The sequence below is a fragment of the Odontesthes bonariensis genome, chromosome 17 (assembly GCF_027942865.1).
Source record: "Odontesthes bonariensis isolate fOdoBon6 chromosome 17, fOdoBon6.hap1, whole genome shotgun sequence".
In the NCBI taxonomy this organism is placed as follows: domain Eukaryota; kingdom Metazoa; phylum Chordata; class Actinopteri; order Atheriniformes; family Atherinopsidae; genus Odontesthes; species Odontesthes bonariensis.
The window spans coordinates 20,528,560-20,550,209 of NC_134522.1; the positions used below are offsets into that span (position 1 = coordinate 20,528,560).

General features: G+C 40.6%; 2 protein-coding genes across 5 annotated transcripts; one reads left to right on the top strand and one right to left on the bottom strand.

The window, feature by feature from the left end:
- The first annotated feature begins 635 nt into the window (after positions 1 to 635).
- slc1a8b (solute carrier family 1 member 8b) lies at positions 636 to 9,404 on the top strand. Its single transcript, XM_075448665.1, has 11 exons — positions 636 to 800; positions 1,861 to 1,940; positions 2,225 to 2,440; positions 4,984 to 5,026; positions 5,120 to 5,333; positions 6,081 to 6,180; positions 7,149 to 7,382; positions 7,488 to 7,682; positions 7,784 to 7,918; positions 8,013 to 8,160; positions 9,258 to 9,404. The coding sequence occupies exons 1-11, from the start codon at positions 636 to 638 to the stop codon at positions 9,402 to 9,404; spliced, it is 1,677 nt and encodes a 558-aa protein (XP_075304780.1).
- Positions 9,405 to 13,386: 3,982 nt separating this feature from the next.
- On the bottom strand, positions 13,387 to 21,598 carry elavl1a (ELAV like RNA binding protein 1a). Of its 4 annotated transcripts, none has more exons than XM_075488072.1 (7): positions 21,467 to 21,598; positions 19,428 to 19,487; positions 17,277 to 17,457; positions 16,297 to 16,400; positions 15,577 to 15,730; positions 15,190 to 15,415; positions 13,387 to 14,995 (listed from the first exon to the last, which is right to left on the bottom strand). In XM_075488072.1, exons 2-7 carry the CDS (start codon positions 19,461 to 19,463, stop codon positions 14,671 to 14,673), a joined length of 1,026 nt encoding a protein of 341 aa, XP_075344187.1. In that variant the 5' UTR covers positions 19,464 to 19,487; positions 21,467 to 21,598; the 3' UTR covers positions 13,387 to 14,670. The 4 variants fall into 4 exon arrangements, with proteins under 4 accessions (XP_075344187.1, XP_075344186.1, XP_075344184.1 ...); XM_075488071.1 differs by having other exon boundaries at positions 15,568 to 15,730; XM_075488069.1 differs by having other exon boundaries at positions 17,277 to 17,468; positions 19,427 to 19,487.
- Between the last annotated feature and the right edge of the window lie 52 nt (positions 21,599 to 21,650).

Consider the following 21,650-nt stretch of genomic DNA (forward strand, 5'->3'; position numbering starts at 1 on the left):
TGATAATCAGGCTGGCACGGCTCAGAACACAATGAAATAAAAAGTAACATTCATTATATCCAGCAACAAATGCATCAATAAATATATCTGAAAAACAGTCTGCTTGCATCTTGAATAGGTCATTATGAAATACATTTCGACTTTTGACTGTCTAATATAATTAGCTTACTACAAACATATAAGCAAATTATCTTTCTGTGACACTATACATGAGAACTATAGTCAAAAAGGGGAAGATGTGAACCTCTATTTTATGAATGGGATGGCTTGGAGGTGGGCAATGATAACTTACAATGAGCTATGCATGGGGGCGTTAATCAATGTTGAAGCCTCGCCCCTTCACCTCTCTAATAAGCCTTGGTAGCAGTGAAGGAGCCTCTGTTAGTGGGAGGTAGGGATAATCCATTTAGGTGACGCTTTACCAGGAATCAGACTGTCAACACATCCTCTTCTCGACCAGATGAGCTCCTCAGTGTTTAACACGGCCCACATTTGATCAGGTTCACCGGCTGTTCTCCTCATCAGATTTCTGTGGGATACATACGGCTCTGTGGCACCCTCATAGAGATTCGGACATCTGTGCTCCGTCAGTGGGGTGGGGGGTCGGCTGGTATTCGGACTCAGCCTGAATAAGGATGGACGTGTGGAAGAATATATCAAACTGTATCTTGCCTGATAAAGTCAGAGAGTACGTGAAGGACTACTGCAAGAGGAATGGACTGCTGACACTCTCGGTCTGTGCTGTTATAACTGGCTGTGTACTTGGATTTACACTGCGTACATTCAACCTCTCCACACAGGTATGGACTGACTGGCAAAAACTGAACATAAGAGAAAGCAACTGGGGTTTAATTTTACAAAATGAGTTTATATTTACATAGGAGGAAAATTGGGGAAAAGGAACACAATACATTCAGAGGGAGAGGCAACAGTTCTTCCTGCGTCATGCACTGAGGAATTAGTTAGAGTCCGTTATGCAAGAAAGGGGATGGACCAGATAAGAGGGTCAGGTCAGAAGTTAAGACACAAGTGAAGACGGAGTTAAACTGGCTATGATATCTCCTTTTACATTAAAAGTGAATTACATGACTGTGTATGTGTTTATCAAAGTACCAAACAATATCAGGAGTGTAAAATGTCTCCATTAAGGCTATGTTCTCCTCACAGAAGGTCACTGGGAGGTAAGGCGCTTTAAGTAGCTTAATGCATTTTGGCAGAGAACGAATTGTAAACTAACATCCAGGATGACTTTGCAATGTTGTCTGCAGTTCAGTAAATGCATAATATCCTTATGTGGATGGCAAAGAAAGACTCTGTGAAACACAAACTGCTAAAAGGTACCTAAACAGCGTTGTTGTGTCTCGTTGAACTTGTTGAATCAGAATCAGTGATGTGACACTTTTACAATTCTAACAGTAAGACTCAGACCTCCCTTGTTTGATCTTTCCCAACCAGTGTTGTAGAACGATACTGTCGATTCTCAATGATCTCTTGGTCAAGAAAAAGTCATCCAAGGTTTTCAAATATAAGTTGAATTTAAAAAAGATATAATTGATTAGAAAAAATAGTAAATTAGGTCGTATTCCCTGTGCAAAACCAGTTTGGTCCTTCATGAACCATTGAAAGGTTTCTTACATTACCTTACCTTCTTATTACATTAAAACAATTAGTAAAACACATGCACATCTTTTTTTTTCATCCATGTACCTAAGCCTTTTTAAACATTAAACATCCTCTCCAGCCCAAAAGAGGTAAAGAGTCTTCAGTCATACTTAAAGTTGGGCCTTCAATGATGTGCATTGTGCAATCTAAGAGGTAGTAAAAAGGCTAAAAAAAAAAAAAAAATCCTCTCCCTCACAGGCCAAGATCTACTTCTCATTCCCTGGAGAATTGCTGATGAGGATGCTGAAGATGTTGATTCTGCCGCTGATCACCTCCAGGTAAGAATCAGCAAAGTTTGTTGACCAAGCTGAAATAAAATCAACACAATGATTTTTTTTCCCGTATCATGAATTTTTGTGATGTAGATCATAAACAAATCATAACAAGTAAGAATGCAACTTGAAATCACGTAACATTTCTGAGTAATCTGCAGCATAGAACCCTGCGTGAAAACTCAAATTTCTATTGATTGACTAATCAAGCCAATTGTTTGGAATAACTTTGAAAGTACATACAGTACTCAGTTGTTTGGTCATCTCAAACCTCCTATCTTCCCATGCAGTCTTATGTCCGGACTGTCATCCATGGATACAAGGGCAAGTGGTCGATTGGGAGTTCTGACCATCACCTACTACTTGTGGACGACCTTCATCGCTGTCATTGTAGGCATCTTGCTTGTGCTCATCATTCACCCGGGAACAGGATCAGAGAAGGATGGTCACCATACAAGTACGGGGCCCGTTATGACCTCTGCCGATGCTCTGCTGGACCTCATCAGGTGAACATTCTCAGAGACACAGAGGGTAGCCTTCAATCGAACCGTACCTCTGCTCAAGTGCTCTTAAACAGGGATACTAAATTCATGAATGTAGAAATAATTTTACAATTCAGTGAACGTATGTACCAAAATACATTGGAATGTATGGCAAAAGGAGAATCAAATACCATCGTCACAATGGCCTGATAGGAAAATCAGGGAATCGAGATAAGCATGAGTGTGGTTTGTGTGCTGGGAGTGCCAGAGGGATTCATATGACCAAAACAACGGCATTGACCAAATTTCACTGTGCTTCTTCCATTGTGATATTTCAGTCTGAACCAAATGGTCCCAGCATCCTGGCCATTGGTTCAAGAATGCCACTACCAATGGTTAAACCTAAGAGTAGTTACTGTTAGTGTTTGTTATCTCCTTTTTTTCAGCTAATGCATTCTTCTCCTGTATTATCTTATAAAAATAACATGTAGGACAAAACAGCATTTTGTCAGAAAGAACAATCAAATCGCACCCTCCCAATAAACCAATTTGTTCATCGCTTCTTAAAGCTTAGAAACAACAAGAAGACTTAGAGAGATACTTTTTTAGCTAGTTCCGGAACAGATCTGAACAATGGAAAAAACGTATTTTCCACACGCACAAACAATGGAATAGCCCCTGGTGTGGGCTATTCAGGAGATTCTAGATTTGCACTGTGAGGATTTTCCTTGTAACTCCATGTAAACCTTAGGCACAGGCACAGTTCTTTTTAAATCTCTGTGCTTCTCAGAAGTAATGGCAAAAGCTCACAAAAGAGCACAGCTGTAGTAACAAAATAGTTTCTCAGAAATCATGACATTCTAATATACAAGAAAATACGCTTTATAGATATAGTATAAGGCAAGACAAAATTACTTTACATTGGTGTAATCTGTTGATGCCAACATTGAAGCCACTAAAGGATTGTTTAAAAAAATGTGAAGGACAAAAGGCTTGAAGGTTACTTGCAGCATCACTTCCACACAGCAGTTTAGCTAAGAATAAGAAGACAATTGTCCACGTTCTGCTAAGCCTGCGCCTTCCTAGAAGTCCCTTGTGTAGCGCTTAACTCTGTCAGATTGAGCTGGTCTCCGCTCAGGCTTACTGCTGGGCCTTTCATGTCAGAGGTCCACTAATACCTCCCTCTTAAACCTGATTATAAGGAAGGTGTACATTTCAGTGCTGTTACGTGTCTGATAACGCTGCTGCCTGCGTCACTGATGTCTGCAGCAAAGATAAATACAGTTAGAGCACAGAATGTTGTTCTCTGTTCTCCTGTGCGGTGTTAAAATCGAACCACTGTTTTGTTGCTACCCTGTTAGGTCGAAAACAGTTAAAACAAACAAAACAAAAAACTTTTTATGGGATGTGAGGTGCTCTATTTGAAAAGTGGAGGAATTCTTTAGGAATCAACACTTGTATACGAAGATGCAATTGGATTATTGACTCAAAAAACAGTTTGATGTTCATATATGTGCGACTCCTTCATTATTTCTGTTTCAGTAGTGCATAATTAGGCATGCAGGATGTGTAGATTTAAGGAAACTATTTCTTGATGTGAAACAGCAAATCAAATTCATTAGAGGTAAAGCGACATTAAGTGTGGACAAAATACACGTTTTTGGGAAAAAAATTGAAAATTGTAGGCTCAGCAGCATAGAAAGATCCAGATGTTCCCAGGAGACAACAGAGGTGATGATGAGGATGATGAGGTGATGATTAGCCAAGTAAAGAACGCTCCAGATGTAACTTTATCCAAGTATCCATTAAACCCGCATTCTTTGCATCTAAAACCAAATACAGTGGGTTCACTACAAGGTAAAAACAGTCATAAGCCTCGAGAATAGAAAATCCAGAAAAACAATGGAAGAGCGCCATTATATGAAGCATACACCATCCAATATAAAGCATGCACTGGCAAAGCATCATCATACCTGCAAAGAATTCTCAACAAAGCATTAAAAACATATGTTTTTCTATGTGGTTTCATATTTTCAATTTATCCAGTTGCATTTTGGACCCAGAAAAATAGAAGATATTTTATTATTTATTGTATATGAGAACTGTAATTGCTAATCTCTTCCTTCCATGTGGATATTAACATGTGCCATCAATTACATCTCAGAATCTGCACTTTTAAACTCATGTTTATGATACAATATATATGTATGTATATATTGTAATTGACAGAATCTGAAAACACACCAAACATATGATTAAGAATGGCTTTTTTAAGTAAATTTCTTCCATAGCAACTAGTTTAGCTTCAAAAGCCTGATTTTGAACAGCTGCAACTTTGTTTAGCGTTTCATAGTTGATTCAAACAGGTTTGACCTTTTGACCCTCATATGCTGGAATTATGGTGAGATTTAAAGGAATTGTAGACTTTCAAATTGGCACTTTTCCCAGCACTCTAAACGCGTCTCATCTAAGTTTGTGGCTGATCTGACACTATCTGCCATAGGTTGAGCTTTATATTGCCTCACGCACGTGACCTGATTTTGCTGACTGCTTGTTGTCTTTTATAGGAACATGATCCCGTCTAATCTAATTGAAGCTACTTTTCAGCAGGTGAGTGAACACTAGATTGTCCAGTAATGTTCATCAATTCAGATCATAAGTTTCTATATTAACATGTCTCTGTGGTTTGTTTTATTATTCCAGTATCGGACAGATTTGATACCAATGGTGCAGAGCCCCAACGAAAAAGACTCTCAGGCTAACTATGTGTACGTCATGCCTGACTACCAGAATCCTAAACTGGGCCACCCAGTGTTCCTGGAGATCACTCCTGCACCTGACATCAAGTATAAAATTGTTCCCAGTTCAAGCAAGGGCATGAACGTTCTTGGAATTGTCATCTTCTCGGCCACCATGGGTAAGACGATCTCCACCACAAGGCACAATGAGTAGTTTGTGTTGCATTTACAACATTGAATCAACTTTTAGAGCATTATGAGCTTCAGAAGCCACCTATTTATCCTGCTCCAACACAACTCTCTCCAATTTCTATTGTTCCTAAATGTGATATATTTTGATTAAAAAAACTCATAAGATTGTAATCATTAATCTGTGAAGAGCAAAAGAAGTATGCATAAATAATTGCTATACTGTAGATTATTTTTGATAACAAGCAGCATCAAAGGATAAGTAACTGGTTGGGGGGGGTTGTAAAGTAAATGCAGGGAGTTGTAAAATAGTTAACTTGAAAGTACAAGATACACAAAAACATTCTATTTGGAGTATACTTGAAGATTCATAGGGTATTGAAATCATATGCGAGAAACAACTGTGTAATTGCTGAAAACAAAGTGTGTACATGAGTCTGATTTTGATGGGGGTGAGGGCTTACACTGCAAAAAGAAGTCCTCATTAAATTCCTAAATAAATAGTAACAATGGGAATACAACCCTCAGATAAAAGAAGCTGACTACAAAAATGCTGCCTTTCCCAAAAAGGCCGTAGCGCAAAATGAGAATAAGGGAGTGAAAATGAATTTCCAACATTGTTAATCACTGACAAGATAACCGGATAAGATCACCAACCGCAATTAACTAAATCCTATAGCAGAAGTTAGACTGTAGAACCACAACCGCAAACACATCTTTGTACCGTCTGTTGTCAGGTCTGCTGCTGGGGAAGATGGGAGAACGTGGTTTGCCACTGGTCAACGTGTGCCAGTGCATCAACGAGTGCGTGATGAAGATCATTAATGCTGCCATGTGGTGAGTTTGCAGTCTCACATGCACTCCCACGCTCTGATGTACACTCCTGTCTCATACGCACACAAAGGAAGACACACAGTGCAGAACCAGATTATATCTAAAAATAAACCTCACGATGCAAACAAGAGTGACCGGTGACGTTACAAGAACCACGTGCTCCGTCATGGGAGCTGCTGAGTCAGCTACTTTTACGCAAATGTAGCAAGGACAAACCTTTCTAAAAATCATCAAACGGAATTGGTTAGGATTGTGACCAGCACGTGGACACACAGGAGAACATGGTGTCCACCTGCACGTTACACCCATGTGTGATTTTGAGCATCTAATTCCAAAGCCATGAGCTGAGCATTAATCTGCTAAAACAGCCTCTACTCCACGAGACTGGCAACGGGGTTTGATCCCATTCAGCCACAAGAGCATTAGTGAGGTTAGCCACCAATACTGGATGATCAGGTTCAGCTCAGTATGCGCCTCAGGTAATGAGTTAATCCCAGAAGTGTTAGAGGGCAGGTTGAATCATTCAACGCCAAAGTAAACACCTGTTTTGTGGAGAAAGATACTCAACAAAAACATTCAACCAAAGTAGAAGTGCCTTAAATTTCTCTATCTAATGGCTAGCAGGGGTAAATTGTGTAGTTGTAATAATATATTAGATTATATAGAAGGTCATGAACAAATTACCCTGCTTCTCATTCAACCTAAGAGAGTCTTTTCCTTGTGAGTTTATGGTCTAATAGATAATGACGTGTTGTAAAATGTGTTAAGTTCATTTTAAAACCATGAAGGGACCGGATGATATTTTTTGTCATGTCCTGATATGTAAAATCTGAGATCTGAAAGAGGGTGTCGCCTGCTTTCTTTTGCACATGACCGTAAAGCTGCTGTACAAACTGTGATTGAAAGTGCACGATGAGAAGAGAATAAAGGAACTGATCTTAACTCATATGGCCCTTCTCACCTCTATGCAGGTACTTTCCCTTCGGCATTGTGTTCCTGGTTGCAGGAAAGATCCTGGACATGCACGACCCGGCCCACCTGGGCGAGAAGCTCGGCATGTACTTCATCACCGTCCTTTCTGGACTGTTTGTGCACGGCCTCATCCTGCTGCCTCTCTTCTACTTCTTACTTACCCGCAAAAACCCCTTTGTCTATATCAGAGGACTACTCCAGGCTCTTGTCATTGCACTGGCCACTTCGTCCAGGTAAGAGGACTGTTTTTTCATGCCTTTTTGAAAAAATCCGATGTAGCTCAGTCTGACAAATACATCTCATCATCCTTCCATATCTTTCGGCCTGTTTCTCTGCAGCTCAGCCACGCTGCCAATCACCATGAAGTGTCTCCTGGAGAACTGTGGGGTGGACCGTCAGATTGCTCGCTTCGTGCTGCCAGTGGGAGCTACCATTAACATGGATGGGACAGCCTTGTACGAGGCTGTGGCAGCTATTTTCATTGCTCAGGTCAATGAGCATGAATTGGACTTTGGTCAGCTGGTCACTGTTAGGTGAGAATCAACACTGAGGTCACCATTAACCCATCATCAGATCTTTGTGTTTAGAACCAGTGAAAAGCATACCTTTTACATCTCGACTCTTGTCTCATCAGTATAACTGCAACAGCAGCCAGCATTGGGGCAGCTGGAATACCCCAGGCAGGTTTGGTTACCATGGTGATTGTCCTGACCTCTGTGGGTTTACCTCCTGCTGACATCTCCCTGATTGTGGCCATCGACTGGGTTCTGTGAGTCTCACTTAAGTTGAATGCATACATTTTGCAAGACTGTTAAGAGTTGTTGGGGCATTGAGTAAATATCGTTTTTCTTTCTCATTGGCAGTGATCGGTTCCGGACAATGATCAATGTTCTTGGGGATGCTTTAGCTGCTGGGATTATGGCCCATTTATGTAAAAAGGACTTTGAAAAAGCTGCCGCCACCTCTGCTACTACTTATTCTTCTACTTCTACTACTCCCAATAATGCACGGGTAAGGATACATTCTGTTTCTTGGTGTCAATCCACGATGAGTCTGTAAAACAACTAAAAAAACATGGCAAATCTGGCACCAGGTTGAATACAAATACTGTTAGATACGAAATCAGGAAATCACCATGGTCAGATTAGCCATCGCTGCTACCGCAACAGTTTCAGAGCTTTTCAGTGAGTCAAGCACCGTCTGTAGGATGGTCAACCTCTTTACACAAGCTCCTGTGGCAGATTTTGTATTTGTCTTTTCCATTTTGGTCATTTTAGTTTTGTCTGCTTTGGGTTTTTCTTTTTTAACTTAAGCATGGATGCAAAGAGGTTTAAGGGAGACCGGGGGCAATTGCATTTGATGGCAGCTGCAGCATCCCAATTTCCTCCCATAAGAAGTGTCCTAGAGTGATGTTACTCTCTTTGCACATGCTCAGTATTGTTCCCTCTCTCCCTGCTTAAAGGAGTGGCACCACTCCACCACAGAGGAAATTTTTCAACAAATATTATGAAAAAGTTCTATTTTTCCTCTGCTATCTAAAGTTCAGATAAAAGAAGAAGTCAACTTTTACCGAATTTCCCTCTTGATATTGGCTACTCCTGCTGATAAAGTTGCTGCTAGCCGGCTTGAAATGTTTTCTCTGGGTTGCTTAATCAGGGACAATTGTTAAAAAAGACCGTTATCTCAATAGCCATTTTGACATGAAATATATTTGAGTTAACCCAGATCTAACTAATCAAATATTAACAATTTCAATGTTAAGCTTCTATTATTGGAATAAGCTACTGTGTTCAGACACGATTCCATGTAAAAATGGCTGGTGTGAAGACTGCTCCTGAACCAAATGCTCCACTGTAAGCACCAACATCAGCGCCTGATGTTTCGGTATTCACGTAGGCCCAGTTATAAAGGAAAACGGAAATAAAAAAATAAAAAAGATTTGTTGCCCAAGTCTCTTTTAATTCACTGATGTAGTTTATGTGCATGCTTCCTAATTTAGAACAGAACAACCCAAAGCTTTCTTTAACTTCGAACTGACTAGTTTAACACAATCTTACCCAAACGCTCTTGCAAAATTAACTCTAAAGCTCTCACTTTGTTCCCCGCAGAGAGACACGGTAATCTCCTTTGGCACCCAGAGCGTGGCGATGTCTGATGCTCCTCTGATCACACACCGCTGTGATTATGTGTTCGAGGTGGACGGAGACAACGTAATGGAGAGACCTGTGCCCTGCTACAACCTCTGCCACGTCTGAGACCCTTTTACAGAATGGACAGAAAGGGACACATGGCGCAGATTCATCTCACAAGACCAAAGGCACAACTTGAGGCTGTGGAAGTTCAAGTCATGTTTGGTCTCTGGATAAAAAGAGACCAAACATCCGGCATTTGAGCTGTCTGGGCTGGGTGGCTTAAGTGTATGTTGCATGTGCCATGCCGAAAACAGAAACCTACTTTACTTTAGAGCCTCTATGTTTCCATTCAGTTTGGACTGAGTGGGGAGATGTGAGGAAATACGCTTCACGTGTAACCTCAATCTTATCAGCAACGCTGGTTATTGTCTTGAGTGCAAATGACATGATAATGAATAGTAATGATTCGCATTTGAAGAAGGAAGTGACAATCAGCGTGTGGTCGCAGCTGGACGTTCACAGTAGGCCTGTCCTGACATTGTCTGATCGCGAGTTTGACCTCAAGGTACTAAATTGCCTTAACGTGACCTTAGTTTTGACAGAGATGCTGATAATTTAAAGACTTGAAAGTAGAGCAGAAACTGATAAGAAAAGTATGTTAGACAAACTATAGATAGATATTAGAGCAACACCAAAGGAAAAATTGACAAAAAGCTGACGCACAGAATGACCATTTCTGTTTTTATACCTATGCTTTGACGTTTGCATTTTCTAATAAAAACCTGCTACACTCTAAACCCGTGTGAGACTTTATTTTAATACTTATCCAGTACTACCTACAATACCAATACGGCAAAAACTTTTCCAGAATATCCCTGAGATCCTTAAAGCCGCAGATCCATGTGTGAAGTGTCTTCCTGTTGATGTCTGGTTTTGGATACACTGACAGATTGTGGAGAAGCTCCACTAATTTGTTTTTGAAAAGGCTGGTAACAGACTGCCAAGATACTGACCTCATTTTTTTTTTCGTTTTTGCAAACTAACTACGTTTATTTACAAAAAAAAGCAAACCATGGCCAATAAAAAGCACAGGAAAATGTTCACCCAACAAGAGGGGCATGCTAGTACCTCAAAGCTCAATGGCAAACAGAGAAAGTACTGATATTTACATGCCAAGAGGATGCCATTGTGTCTTCTCTGTTTTGGATGATTTCCTTTAGTCTATAGAGGTTTGAATACACTCAATCCTAAAATGAATGGCGGAGCAAAATTAAAAAAAAAAAAACTCTTTACGTTCTTTAAATGGCAGCTGCTCAGACAGAAAGACTGCGCTGGGCTGAAAAACACAATAGGAAGGTCAAAGGATCTCGGTGCAAATCTGATTAAGAGGATTGAAGATTTACACAGATTACAAATGTCTCCTGGAGCCTACAATAAAGAGATTTGTCAGTTCAAAGTTCAAAGTTCAATTAAGGTTCAAGTTGAAGTTCGGAGGGGAAGCCACTTTGCAAAAGTCTGGAACGAGACCTCGAACTGTTACCTAAAGTAAAGATGAAGTGATCGGTTCAGATGGTCAGGGAAAAGACCCCGAGCCGACGTCGTTCGGACATCGAGGGAAAAAGAGAATCCCCGTTTCTGGTCAACAACGATGGAGGCTGCTGCTCCAAAATCAACTAACATTTGCAGCCCAGCAAGTGACTAAAGTGGAAAGCTCTGGAGGGAAATTAGAGTTGTTAGGCCTCAATGACTGGATGTGTGTTAGGGGAAGTAAAGGTGAAGGCATTCAAGCATAATGTAAACTGTCAGTTATGGTGGTGGTGGTATCATGCTCTGAGGCTGCTACGTAGAGCTAGTAAATGTCCCCGTTAGTTAAGACTTGGATGCATTAAGCTTTTATTTCAGTCTCAAAATCTATATTAAAATACTGCACATGCGGACTTCAAAGACAGGTGCATACCACACTCCACAAACAACTTTACTGAGAGAACGGTTCGAATATCCAATCAGGATTCTTCCAGAAGCTTTCTGATGGTGACCAAAGGCATCTGGTCAAGATGAAATTTGCCAAGTGGCATTCAGTGTCAAGGATATTGCATTTCCATTTTTTTTAGCATGCATTTAGCCGTGTTGATTTCAAACATGCAAGTATAAATCAAAACTTACCTCTAGAAAAAGAAGTTGGAAGAAATCACCGAAGGTCAATGCCTACATGACACACAACTCCATGTGTGTGTCCTGAACTGTACGTTCTCTGAAATAGGAAGTGTCCGAAAGAATAACTGGGCTCAAGGCCAAATAAGTCGAAGAGCACCGTTAGTTGGGCCCAAGAAGACACCAATAACAAGCACGTGAGCATGGGGTGTAAAATTTGGGGAATCTTCTCTGACTAAACATCCCCTTCAATCTAGCATAACCAAAACATCTAAACACATTAATTCTGGACATTCCGTTGGTTGTAAAGTATGCAAATGCATCTGAAATTGTACTCCGATATTCCTTGTGAAAGGAGCTTTTCCTGTTCTTACAGAAATTAAGAGTTAACGCTGAAGGTGAAAAGAAAAGCGTTGCAAGATGTACGCATGTGTGAAGAAGGTGCAAATAACTTACGTCTCACCGTACTGGTGGCGGGATGCAGCACCGAGGCCACAACAATAACTAGCTCATGAGTAGAGCAAGGAGTTTCCCTTCAACTATGCAAACTTCATTAACTTCCAAAAGGTAAAGTTAAAAGTTCTCCGTAAAAATGGAAAAAAAATAAAATAAAATCCACAATAAGCTTCTGAAGACATTTCAATCTTTCCAATTCTGAAAATTCACCATTTTTTATTGAATTGATTCAATGTTAGAAGACATTTAATGGACTTAAAGTTAGTGTTAAGAAAAAAAAAACATTAAAAACACTCCAATATGTATCAAGTATGACGGTATACACGGTCAAATAAATAAATGCCACTTCCTGTAAATTACACTATTTCCACATATAAATTAAGGCGGACTGCAGTTTATTTGCGACTGCCCCCTACAGCAAACGCACTCGAACCTTTCGTACACCTCGAACAAAACTTGAGACACCCAAGCATTAACATGTCAGTAGAAAACAAGAAATTGTAAAAAAAAAAAAAAAAAAAAAAAAAAAATAGGACGACAGTTTAAGACTATAACAAATCTGTTACTTGCTTTAAGCAAGCTGTGAAATATTGCACACAGTTAAGGATTGTGACATAAATAACATGTAAACTAAATCAAAATGCACTTTTTAAGACCAAAATCTGAACAGTCCTTTAAAAACGGGCAACACAGTTTAAATGTGGGGGAGTGGGCTGGTTTGGTTTAAAAGTGAAGCAGCTGCTCCTCTGTTCATTATCAGCCGAGTTTAAGTCAGAGGCGCAGTGCCAATGATAATGCCCCAGCTTTTAGCCCCTTCGGAGAAAAAGCAGCACAATGAATTCATCGCAGTAAGAGATGATGAGCTGCGACACTTTCAATCTCTTCTTTAAACGGGTGATCTAAACAGGTGAACAGCGTTCAGTCCTCGCAAATTAAAGGGCAGCGGGTTACGGAAGGGTCTTGCTTGTATTGGAATATCAAATGTTGCTTGTATGATTAAAAAAAAAATTAAGAAAAATTTCGGCTCCACTTACGTTAACTACACAAACAAGCTGATAAGTTATTCAGTGCGCCTCACGCTATAAACATCAATGCATTAAAAGCAGATTTATAGAGGCCAGTTGTGGCAATGGAGCCGTCACACGGCTTTTTTTTTTTTTTTTTTTTGTTGCCCATCAGTGTTTTAAAACTAGTATTTCTACAACATTTGGTGGTAGAAGTGTCTCTTCCGAGCAATCACTTTTCTCCTATACAGTTAAATGACCTCAACCTCATTCATCCCAACCTGCCTCGCTCCATTTTCTGGCGACAGTCTTTTCGGAAATGCGAGCGTCTCAGCTTCTAACGGGAGCTGCTTTTTGTGACAGGTGTTCACGCATCATCGGGGGATCTCGCGTTGGCACCGGTGACTTTTTCTACTTTGGAAAAAATAACGGAACAAAACTCAGGAAACCAAATCGAATAAATAAATTAAAAAAATAAACAAACCAAACAAAACTTTCGGCAAAATGAAATAAAATTTAATGGTTTATGTTCAAAGTGAAACAAACAAAAACGAAAATCAAATCTAAACTGAAATCAATAACAAAAGGCCATCAACTTTCTCCCCAAACTTGTAATAAGCACTCGTCTAAACAAGTTTGTGACGTATAACTGAAACAAACAGAATGTATGCCTCTACAAAGAAAAAGAAATCAAAGCAAAAGAAAACAAAATGAAAGAACTTAACATCGATGTCGCTTTCAGTAAGCAGTAAGTATAACCTCAGTACCTCTTAAGAAAAACAAAAAGAATCCAAAAAGGAGAAGAATTATGCGAATGAGAAAAACACTTCTTCTGGGTTTATGTGATGATGGAATCTCTCGCTGCCTTTGGTCCGTCTAATTTCCCTACAAAGTTTTATTTTTTTTCTTCCTTTTTTTAAATTCTCACCAAGACTTTTAATACAACTTATAAAAAGACACTTTACACACGTCAGGACATCGAAACAAAAAGAAACAAAAAAACATTTCCCTCCACAGCGCGTCGTGTTTGAAACTGTTGGTCAGAGGGTGAGCAAAACTTCTATTTTGACGTTAAAAAGACTGATATTCAGAGAGCCCCCCCGAACGGGTTAAAAGTGCTTTGCTCTTGTACTTTAGACTCCGGGGTGGTATTAGAAGTTTGGAGTCCACTGGATGATAATTTAAGGCAACTATTTCTACAAGTGACTAGACTCGGATCAGAGCATTGAAGCGACGTCTCTGATCTTTTTTCCTTTTCTTTCAACTACATCATCTACTAAAATGTGAACATTTAAAGAACAGTTGGTAGGATTTTTTTGCTGCTTCTTCTATTCTCTGTGCCCTGCTTTAAAAAAAAAAAAAAAAAAAAAAAATCACTTGTTTGCCAACTTTGTGGTCCTAACAATTATACATGCGACACATACTGACAGCATTTTAGCTTCTGAGATCATTTTCAAAAAAAATGTTATCTTGGAGGGGAACCTCTTCATCCACTCTCAAAAGAAAAAAGAAAAATTAAAGTCAGTTTCCCCAAGCCCTAAGAAAGAGTATAGTGATGGGGGAAAAACAAAACAAACAAACAAACAAAAAAAAAAAATCAACACTCTTTAGACAGGTACAAAGGTGCAGAAGATTGAAATTCTGATTCAACTCTGAATACAATAAAACCAAAACTGACTTGCCAGACTTTGCAAACTCAATTCAGCTTTCTGTGACAAAAGCATGACACTTGTTTTTCTTTTCCTGCACTTCTCTACGCCCGATTGTCCCGAGTCATTCTATTTGTGGCCCTTGCTGGTCTTAAAGGACACTTGCAGCATCTTATCTCCAAGCCGGTACCCATTCAGACTGGCGATGGCCATGGCCGCCTCCTCATAGTTCGTCATGGTGACGAAGCCGAAGCCCTTGCACTTGTTGGTGTTGAAGTCTCGTATCACCTTAACGTTGGTGACGGCGCCGAAGGGGCCGAACATCTGCCACAGGATGCTCTCGTCTGCGTCCTGGCCAAGGTTGTAGATGAAGATGCACCAGCCAGAGGTGGAGTTCCCGGGGACGCTCACGCCTCCCATGCTGCTCATGTGATCAACACTCATCGGGGAAAATCTGAAATGGACAACATTTCATTCACATGTAGCAGAGTTGTAAAAAGATCAATCCATTACGGTTAATCATTTTCTCAGGTTATTTTTCGTTCCATAATTACATAAAGACTGAATAGACATCATTTTTACTCTTGCTCATACACACATGGACACACAGCCTCTCACAACTGCCGTTTCATCATTGACCCGCCTCACCTAAAGCGCTGCGCCTGGTGGTGCAGGGGCCCTCCGAAGCGTCGGGACTGGTTGTGGTAGAGCTGCGAGATGAGCTGCGTGTTCTTCACCTGGTTTGGGTTGGCAGCAAATTTCACTGTGATCGGCTCCGAGGATCCCGGGGGTTTCTGGCCATTTAGGTTCTTCACGGCTTCTTCGGCCTCTGCTCGCTTGTCATACCGGATAAAAGCCACCCCGCGGGACGCTCCTGGGTATGAAAGAGGAGGTGGTGACTGTCTGCTCTGACTACATTTTAGAGTGATGAGGCTGCACTTCGGTGGCTGACTCTTTTCTACATATTGTACAAAAGACACCACCTATTTATGAAAAGAATTTTTGAAAAGTAAGGAAGTCATTCACCTGTCGTACCTGTAGCCTGATCAACAAGTACGCGAGAGTTAATGATGCGCCCGTAACGCGAAAACATGTCTTCAACATCCTTCTGTGACATAGCCTTAGGCAGGCCGCTGATGTACAAGTTGGCATCTTTTATTGTATCCGAGCTAGGCCGTGCAAATGAAACCTGGCGGCGAGGAGAAACAATCGGCTTATCAACTCTTCTGATGAAGATGAGCAAAAGATATAGAGGTAATCAGAGGTACCATCAATATTATGGAGCAGGTACAAAGACAAATATCTCAATTTGTTTTGCAAATTACAATTTATTCACCTAAGAATAAATTCGCCCTTTTGGTCTTTTTAAAAAACAAATTTACTCACATTAAAAATGAAGACTAAAGCAATCTGATAAAAAAACAACTGCTACCCGGTCAGGGTTTTTGTTTCCGACCTCCCACATTTGGGCTCCGACGAAACATTACAGCAGCAAAACAATAAAATCTAGTTGATCAAATGGGTCTTTTTTTTAAAAAATTATTTTAAAATAAATTAAATAAACTTAAGCTGTCTTATAAATACATTTTAAAGTCAAGACATGTCAGATATGGCAGCAAGTGAGCTATATAATAAGTGTCACTTCCTGGGGCTGACATGTACTAGCTAGTTAGCGGATAGCACAGGAGCCACTGGAGACTAATATGACAAGACATCTTTGCTTTGAGAATTGTAGAACACCTTATTGCACGTTACCTTGATAGTTTTGGACTGTAGCCTTAGTCCATTCAGAGTACTGATAGCTCTTTCTGCATCACTAGGGTTAAGATAGTTAACAAATCCGTACCCTAAACTGTGGCCTAGAGAAAAAAAAAAAAAAAAGGAAAACAATAAAATAAAACAAAAAATAGTTGTATCGTTAAAAAAAAATTCTGCAAACAAATATTTAAAACAAAAACAAATCTTAACATTGCATGGTAGACTAAGCAAATAAATGGTCTACAGTTCAACAAAATTGGACTGCTTGTAACAAACAAAACAAGTCTTCAAGGGGTCAAAAGCTACGGGAAATTACTACCAATCAGGAATTCAAGTTGGGAATTCATGAAATTAAACTAAAAACAGGCCATAAACTGATAACATGTCAAAAAATGTAAGGCCATGTGCAAATACGTTAACAGGCCAAGCAATTCTCCAAATCATGAGGCTGAACCACCACTGAAAGATTCAGAGTTTTTGTCCACACTTTCCAATTTTTGGCAAAGTCTGTACTAGGAGACCCTTCCCATTTAAACCGCAGTCGCGTGTTTCAGCCATAGGCTCTATATATGAAGTGGACACAGCCATGTGGACATCTCTCATTGGCTCAGAACTGGTGTTTTGAATTCTCGAGTTCTGCATTTAGCAATCAGCAATTTGCCACAGAGTTGGAAGCTGCTTCGTGAAACCTGATTGGTTACGGCATTTAACATCGAGGGCTACTATCAAATTAGCGATGGAGACATCTTTAATATGACCACCTGGACACTGGTCATAGCGGCTAATTTAAGCCAATGACATTGTGATGTCTCATGAGTAAATGCTTAACATAAGCCATAAAAAAACCCTCCGCTTGATCCAAAAAGAGTCTTTTAGAGCCAGGACCCTCTTGGGGCTACATCAGTCATTTAAATACAATCAACAGTTGAAGTGTCGACTTGGTTTGTCACATGTTCCTGCTTCACAGCTCAGCATACCTGCGACTTTGTCCCGAATCAGCTTGGCAGACTCCACCTCTCCAATGCTGCTAAAGAGGCTTCGCAGCTCATCCTGCGTCATGCTCTGGGGCAAGTAGTTCACTATCAGGTTGGTCTTGGCATCCTTCGCCTCATCCCCTCCCATGTGATCTTCATAACCGTTAGACATCTCATACACCTCCTGCAGGTCAGCCAGGTGGGCCGAAAAACACAAAACAAGGTAAACACACGAGGTGCACAGAACCACAAGTGTGAGAAGTATCTATAGATTAATCACCTTCAGCAGAATTAGAGTGGGAACTATTCTAATTGCCTACTCCAACGCGTCAAAAGTAAATATAAAGTACTTTTGAAATATCGAATGTTACGTGTTGAAATAAAATGTGCAAAAAGAAAAAAAAAGGTTTCACTTTGTTTAGACCTTTAGTACGAAAGTCTTTTACAAAAAAAACCCTGCACCTAGATACCCTTCATGCATTTTCTCACTTCTACTGGGTCCTGTCTGTGCTTATGTTTTTTTTGCACAATGAGCGAATTTAAGACAAGAGCACAAATGATTGACTTTGAAGAAGATTAAGTTTGGTTCTTGTACACCCTGCCATCCCACCCGTAAGCACGCGCACACTCTCCAGGGGTACCATTTTCAAAATAGTTGGGTACTTAAAGGGCACTGCTTCAGGTTATCTATTAGCTATTAGAGAAACAACACTATAATCCACAGACAAGGAAACACATTTATCATCTGTAATTAACCATCAAAGTTAGGTATCTATGTCTGGAGAGACAAAAAGAAAAGAAAAATGAGCCACAATAAAAATCATGGCACATGGCATAAAATATATGGCACATAATAGTTACTCATACATACAATTATACATGCATGTGGCTGGATTTAAACTGCAAACTCATCTCTATGGGACTATACAACTAATCCGACATGAAATGTAAGCAATGCAGGGTAAAGTAAGAACCAAACTCTTATCCGCACAATGATCTCAGGGCGTATTCACACCTACCTCGTTTGGTCCGGACCAAACGACCAAACGGACCAGATTTTCGTTGGTTCGGACCTTTTGGGATGGTCTGAATACAAACCACCGAACTCTGGTCAGGACCAAACAAGCGGACCGAGACCGAGCTGAAAGGTCGAACTCGGTCCGGATCAAACGAACCCTGGTGCGGATCTTTTGGAGGTGTGAAAGCAGACCAGACCTAATCCCAGACTTTTTGCTTTTTTGTACCTCGGGAGCATCCGTCGTTTGTCTGCTGCTAGGTAACAGAACAGAGCATCGTTCTTCTAATTACTAGACCGGCTGTGGTAAAGCTAACGAAAGACCGAAAATAATATTTCTAGACCGAAAATGAGTGGGGGACAAACGTGGGCCGAACAGGAGACCCGTGCTCTTGTGGACGTTTGGGCAGATGCCCACATATCGCGTGGCTTTGTTGACATATTTTGGTCCGTTTACTGAAATGTACAGTCTGAAAGCGAACCGCACCAAAATGAAAAAAAAAAGGTTCGGACCAAAGCAAGTGAACTATCGGACTTTCCTGGTCTGAATACGCCCTCAGTCACATGTCAGAATGTAACATAGCCACTAAGAAGTATAGAGTGTCTGAGATTACTTAGAAAGCAATGTGAAGTGCCAACAACAAACAATGGAGGGCTAAACTTTTCAAACAGCTGCTGCCGTTATTTGGACAGCAGAGTGCCTAATAAGACTTTTGCTATTGGGTAAAATGGGACCAGATCTAAAATGTGAGCCAATCTAAGAGTCAACCTGACAGAGGTCCATTCATGCCCGAGGGGGATTTTGATTGTGTATTCTGGTGGGTAAGACGCACCGGCTGCTAGGCTGAAAGAGAGTCCTGTATTAAACCAGTAAACATGGGCAGAGCTGTAAAGCTGCAATTGACGTGCGTTTTACAGTTATTGTCGGTGCCATTTCGCATTTAGTGAATAAATGACTTGTTCTAGCAAAGCACAACAAGGCTTTGTCAGGCTAACAGTTGGATGCACTTATATGATTGCTGCCAACATTTAATCTTTACCAGACATCCCAAGACCAAAAGATTTGCATCATTCCGCAAATGACAGACAGGTGACAAACTACCGTAGTGCTTGCAACTAGAGTTGGGTTTAATACTCACTTTTAAGTACTTATTGTGTCCTCGACGAACTGCCATGAAGACCCGTCACTGCTCCTGAGGCTGAGTGGAAATAAAAACAATAAATCAGACAACGCGGCTGTGTGTATACAAGGCAACTTGGGAGTCTGAAGAACAAAACGCTAAGGCTGAGACATGCCTTTAATTTTCTCCTCTGTCCAAATTATGCTAAAAGAGAAGCACATGGTGTAGCATGGCAGCAATCGATCCGACAATATTGATTTGATATTGTATACTTTTCAGAGGAACTGTGGAGTTCAGTGACTAAATAATTAATCAATAACTGGGCATTCCAAAGTTCCCCACCTGCCCCGAACTAAGCGAAACCTTTTTTTTTGCTGGAGCGCGATAAAAATGCCGCTCATTAAACACACTATAGATCCTGGAAGTTAGCCTTACTTTGTGCACAAAAGACAGTAAAGTGAACAAACAACAGTTGCAAGCAAACGGACTCCCTGATAAATGAATCACAACCCCTTAGCTAAAAAAAAAACCAAACAAATCATTTCGACAGCAGTGTTGTTGTTATTGGGTTTTCAACTGAATTTCTGACGCTAATGTTGAACTGTTATCGAAGCATTATAATACTGGAAGTTATGCACATGGAGAGAAATAGTTGTTGATGTCAACTGTCCTCCGAGGCCCCTTTAAAAAATATATATTTTAAAAAACCTGCAGTAGTAGGGGGTGCAACTAGATTGAAAACACTGAAACTGATGTTCACTGTTGTTGTGTTCCTGCTCTCCTGAATAGGTCAAAAAACCTTTTGTAGCTCTGCTTTCAAACAAAAGCTTTGCCTCAATGGCTTTAGGGTGTCCACTATCTAGGCAGCCATATTCACAGCTAATCATGTTATTCACAAGAGATCCACTAAATCTGTGAGAATTTTGATTTTGAATCCCGTCTAACACAGACGTTTAACCACATGGTTATCCAGCCAGATCATCCCTTGGCCCAATTTCATGCAGGTGGTTAAATACCGGTATTCATGTAATATATTAACCGGACATGATAAAACTACTTGTGCACACACATGGACACGTAAACAGAAAGCTGAAGCCAGCATGCATCATCTGCAGAATCCTCTCGATCTCAATTGTTGACAAAACCAACAGGAACCCACCAAATACACATACAGGCTTAGTGGATATCCACGTGCAATGCTACTATAAAAGCTATTGCATAAATTAATGAGTGGTTAGAGTAAAAAGGACGTAGTCAAAGAATAACACACATATCCCGTATTAAAAAAGACGAACAAAATATGATGGGAGCTCCTGCATACTCTAAACAGGAAACTTGTCTCAAATGTTAAAATATTTACTATGCTGAATAGTGGAAAAATAAATCGAGTGGAGCCATTAGTAACGGGAAGGTTGGATTTGAATTTTGACGTGCAGAATTTAAATGTATATCCTAAAAGAATAGGATACATACGAAGCTGTGCCCTTGTCTAGCTGACACTGAAACATCATGGGAAACAACCTGACATATTTATATAATCTCCGTCTTAACTGTGCACGGTCAACGAATTCACACACTCCATATCGGAAACGTGAAGAGGCCTGAGTAGCATTACTATGAGCTGCTAGCACTAGCATGCTAGCGAGGACCACGCTCACTTACAATCCCCGATGAGAAGGGCAAATAAACGGTCACCCAGGTTCAGCAAAAACGCAGAGGGAACACAATCCTAAACTACACAACAATGAAATGAATGCAAAAAGCCTGGTATGTTAGGAAAGAGGATCATGTAGCTTGTACCTACTCGGTAAGCTACCGTAAAACACCGCGTCTCTATTTTTGAGAGCGTCTTCCTAACGCTTATCTGTACCCGCGCCGAAACCCCAACGGCCTGTGAACAGGCCACGGAAGCTAACGCTAGCCAACGCTAGCTCTCGGATCCATGGGCCCGCAGAGCGGCATGGCGTTCATTCCCGTTTGACAAACCTTTAAAACCTCAAACGTCGAATTACACAGCCGTGGAACTTAGGGAATGGTTTACAAATGCAATATCTTACCAGCTTTTTGGGGTAGTTGCTGTTTCTGCTCTCCTCTCTTATTTCTTTCCCTTCTTGACGACGTTAACTTCCCTCCAAGTCGGCCTCACGTAGAAAAGAAACCGTGGAAGGACGAAGCGACGTAACGGGGCGAACCGCGCCCACCGGGACCAAGGCACGCCTCTGCAGAACACGCTGTGGTCCC

Coding starts and splice junctions, on each gene's coding strand:
- elavl1a (XM_075488068.1), bottom strand. CDS start 19,463: ATGGCAGTTCGTCGAGGACACAATAAGTACTTAAAAG. Junction 16,401..17,276: donor GATTCGGGACAAAGTCGCAG/GTATGCTGAGCT, acceptor TTTTTTCTCTAG/GCCACAGTTTAGGGTACGGA. Junction 15,731..16,296: donor TACAGTCCAAAACTATCAAG/GTAACGTGCAAT, acceptor CCTCGCCGCCAG/GTTTCATTTGCACGGCCTAG.
- slc1a8b (XM_075448665.1), top strand. CDS start 636: ATGGACGTGTGGAAGAATATATCAAACTGTATCTTGCCTGATAAAGTC. Junction 7,383..7,487: donor GCACTGGCCACTTCGTCCAG/GTAAGAGGACTG, acceptor GTTTCTCTGCAG/CTCAGCCACGCTGCCAATCA. Junction 7,683..7,783: donor GGTCAGCTGGTCACTGTTAG/GTGAGAATCAAC, acceptor TTGTCTCATCAG/TATAACTGCAACAGCAGCCA.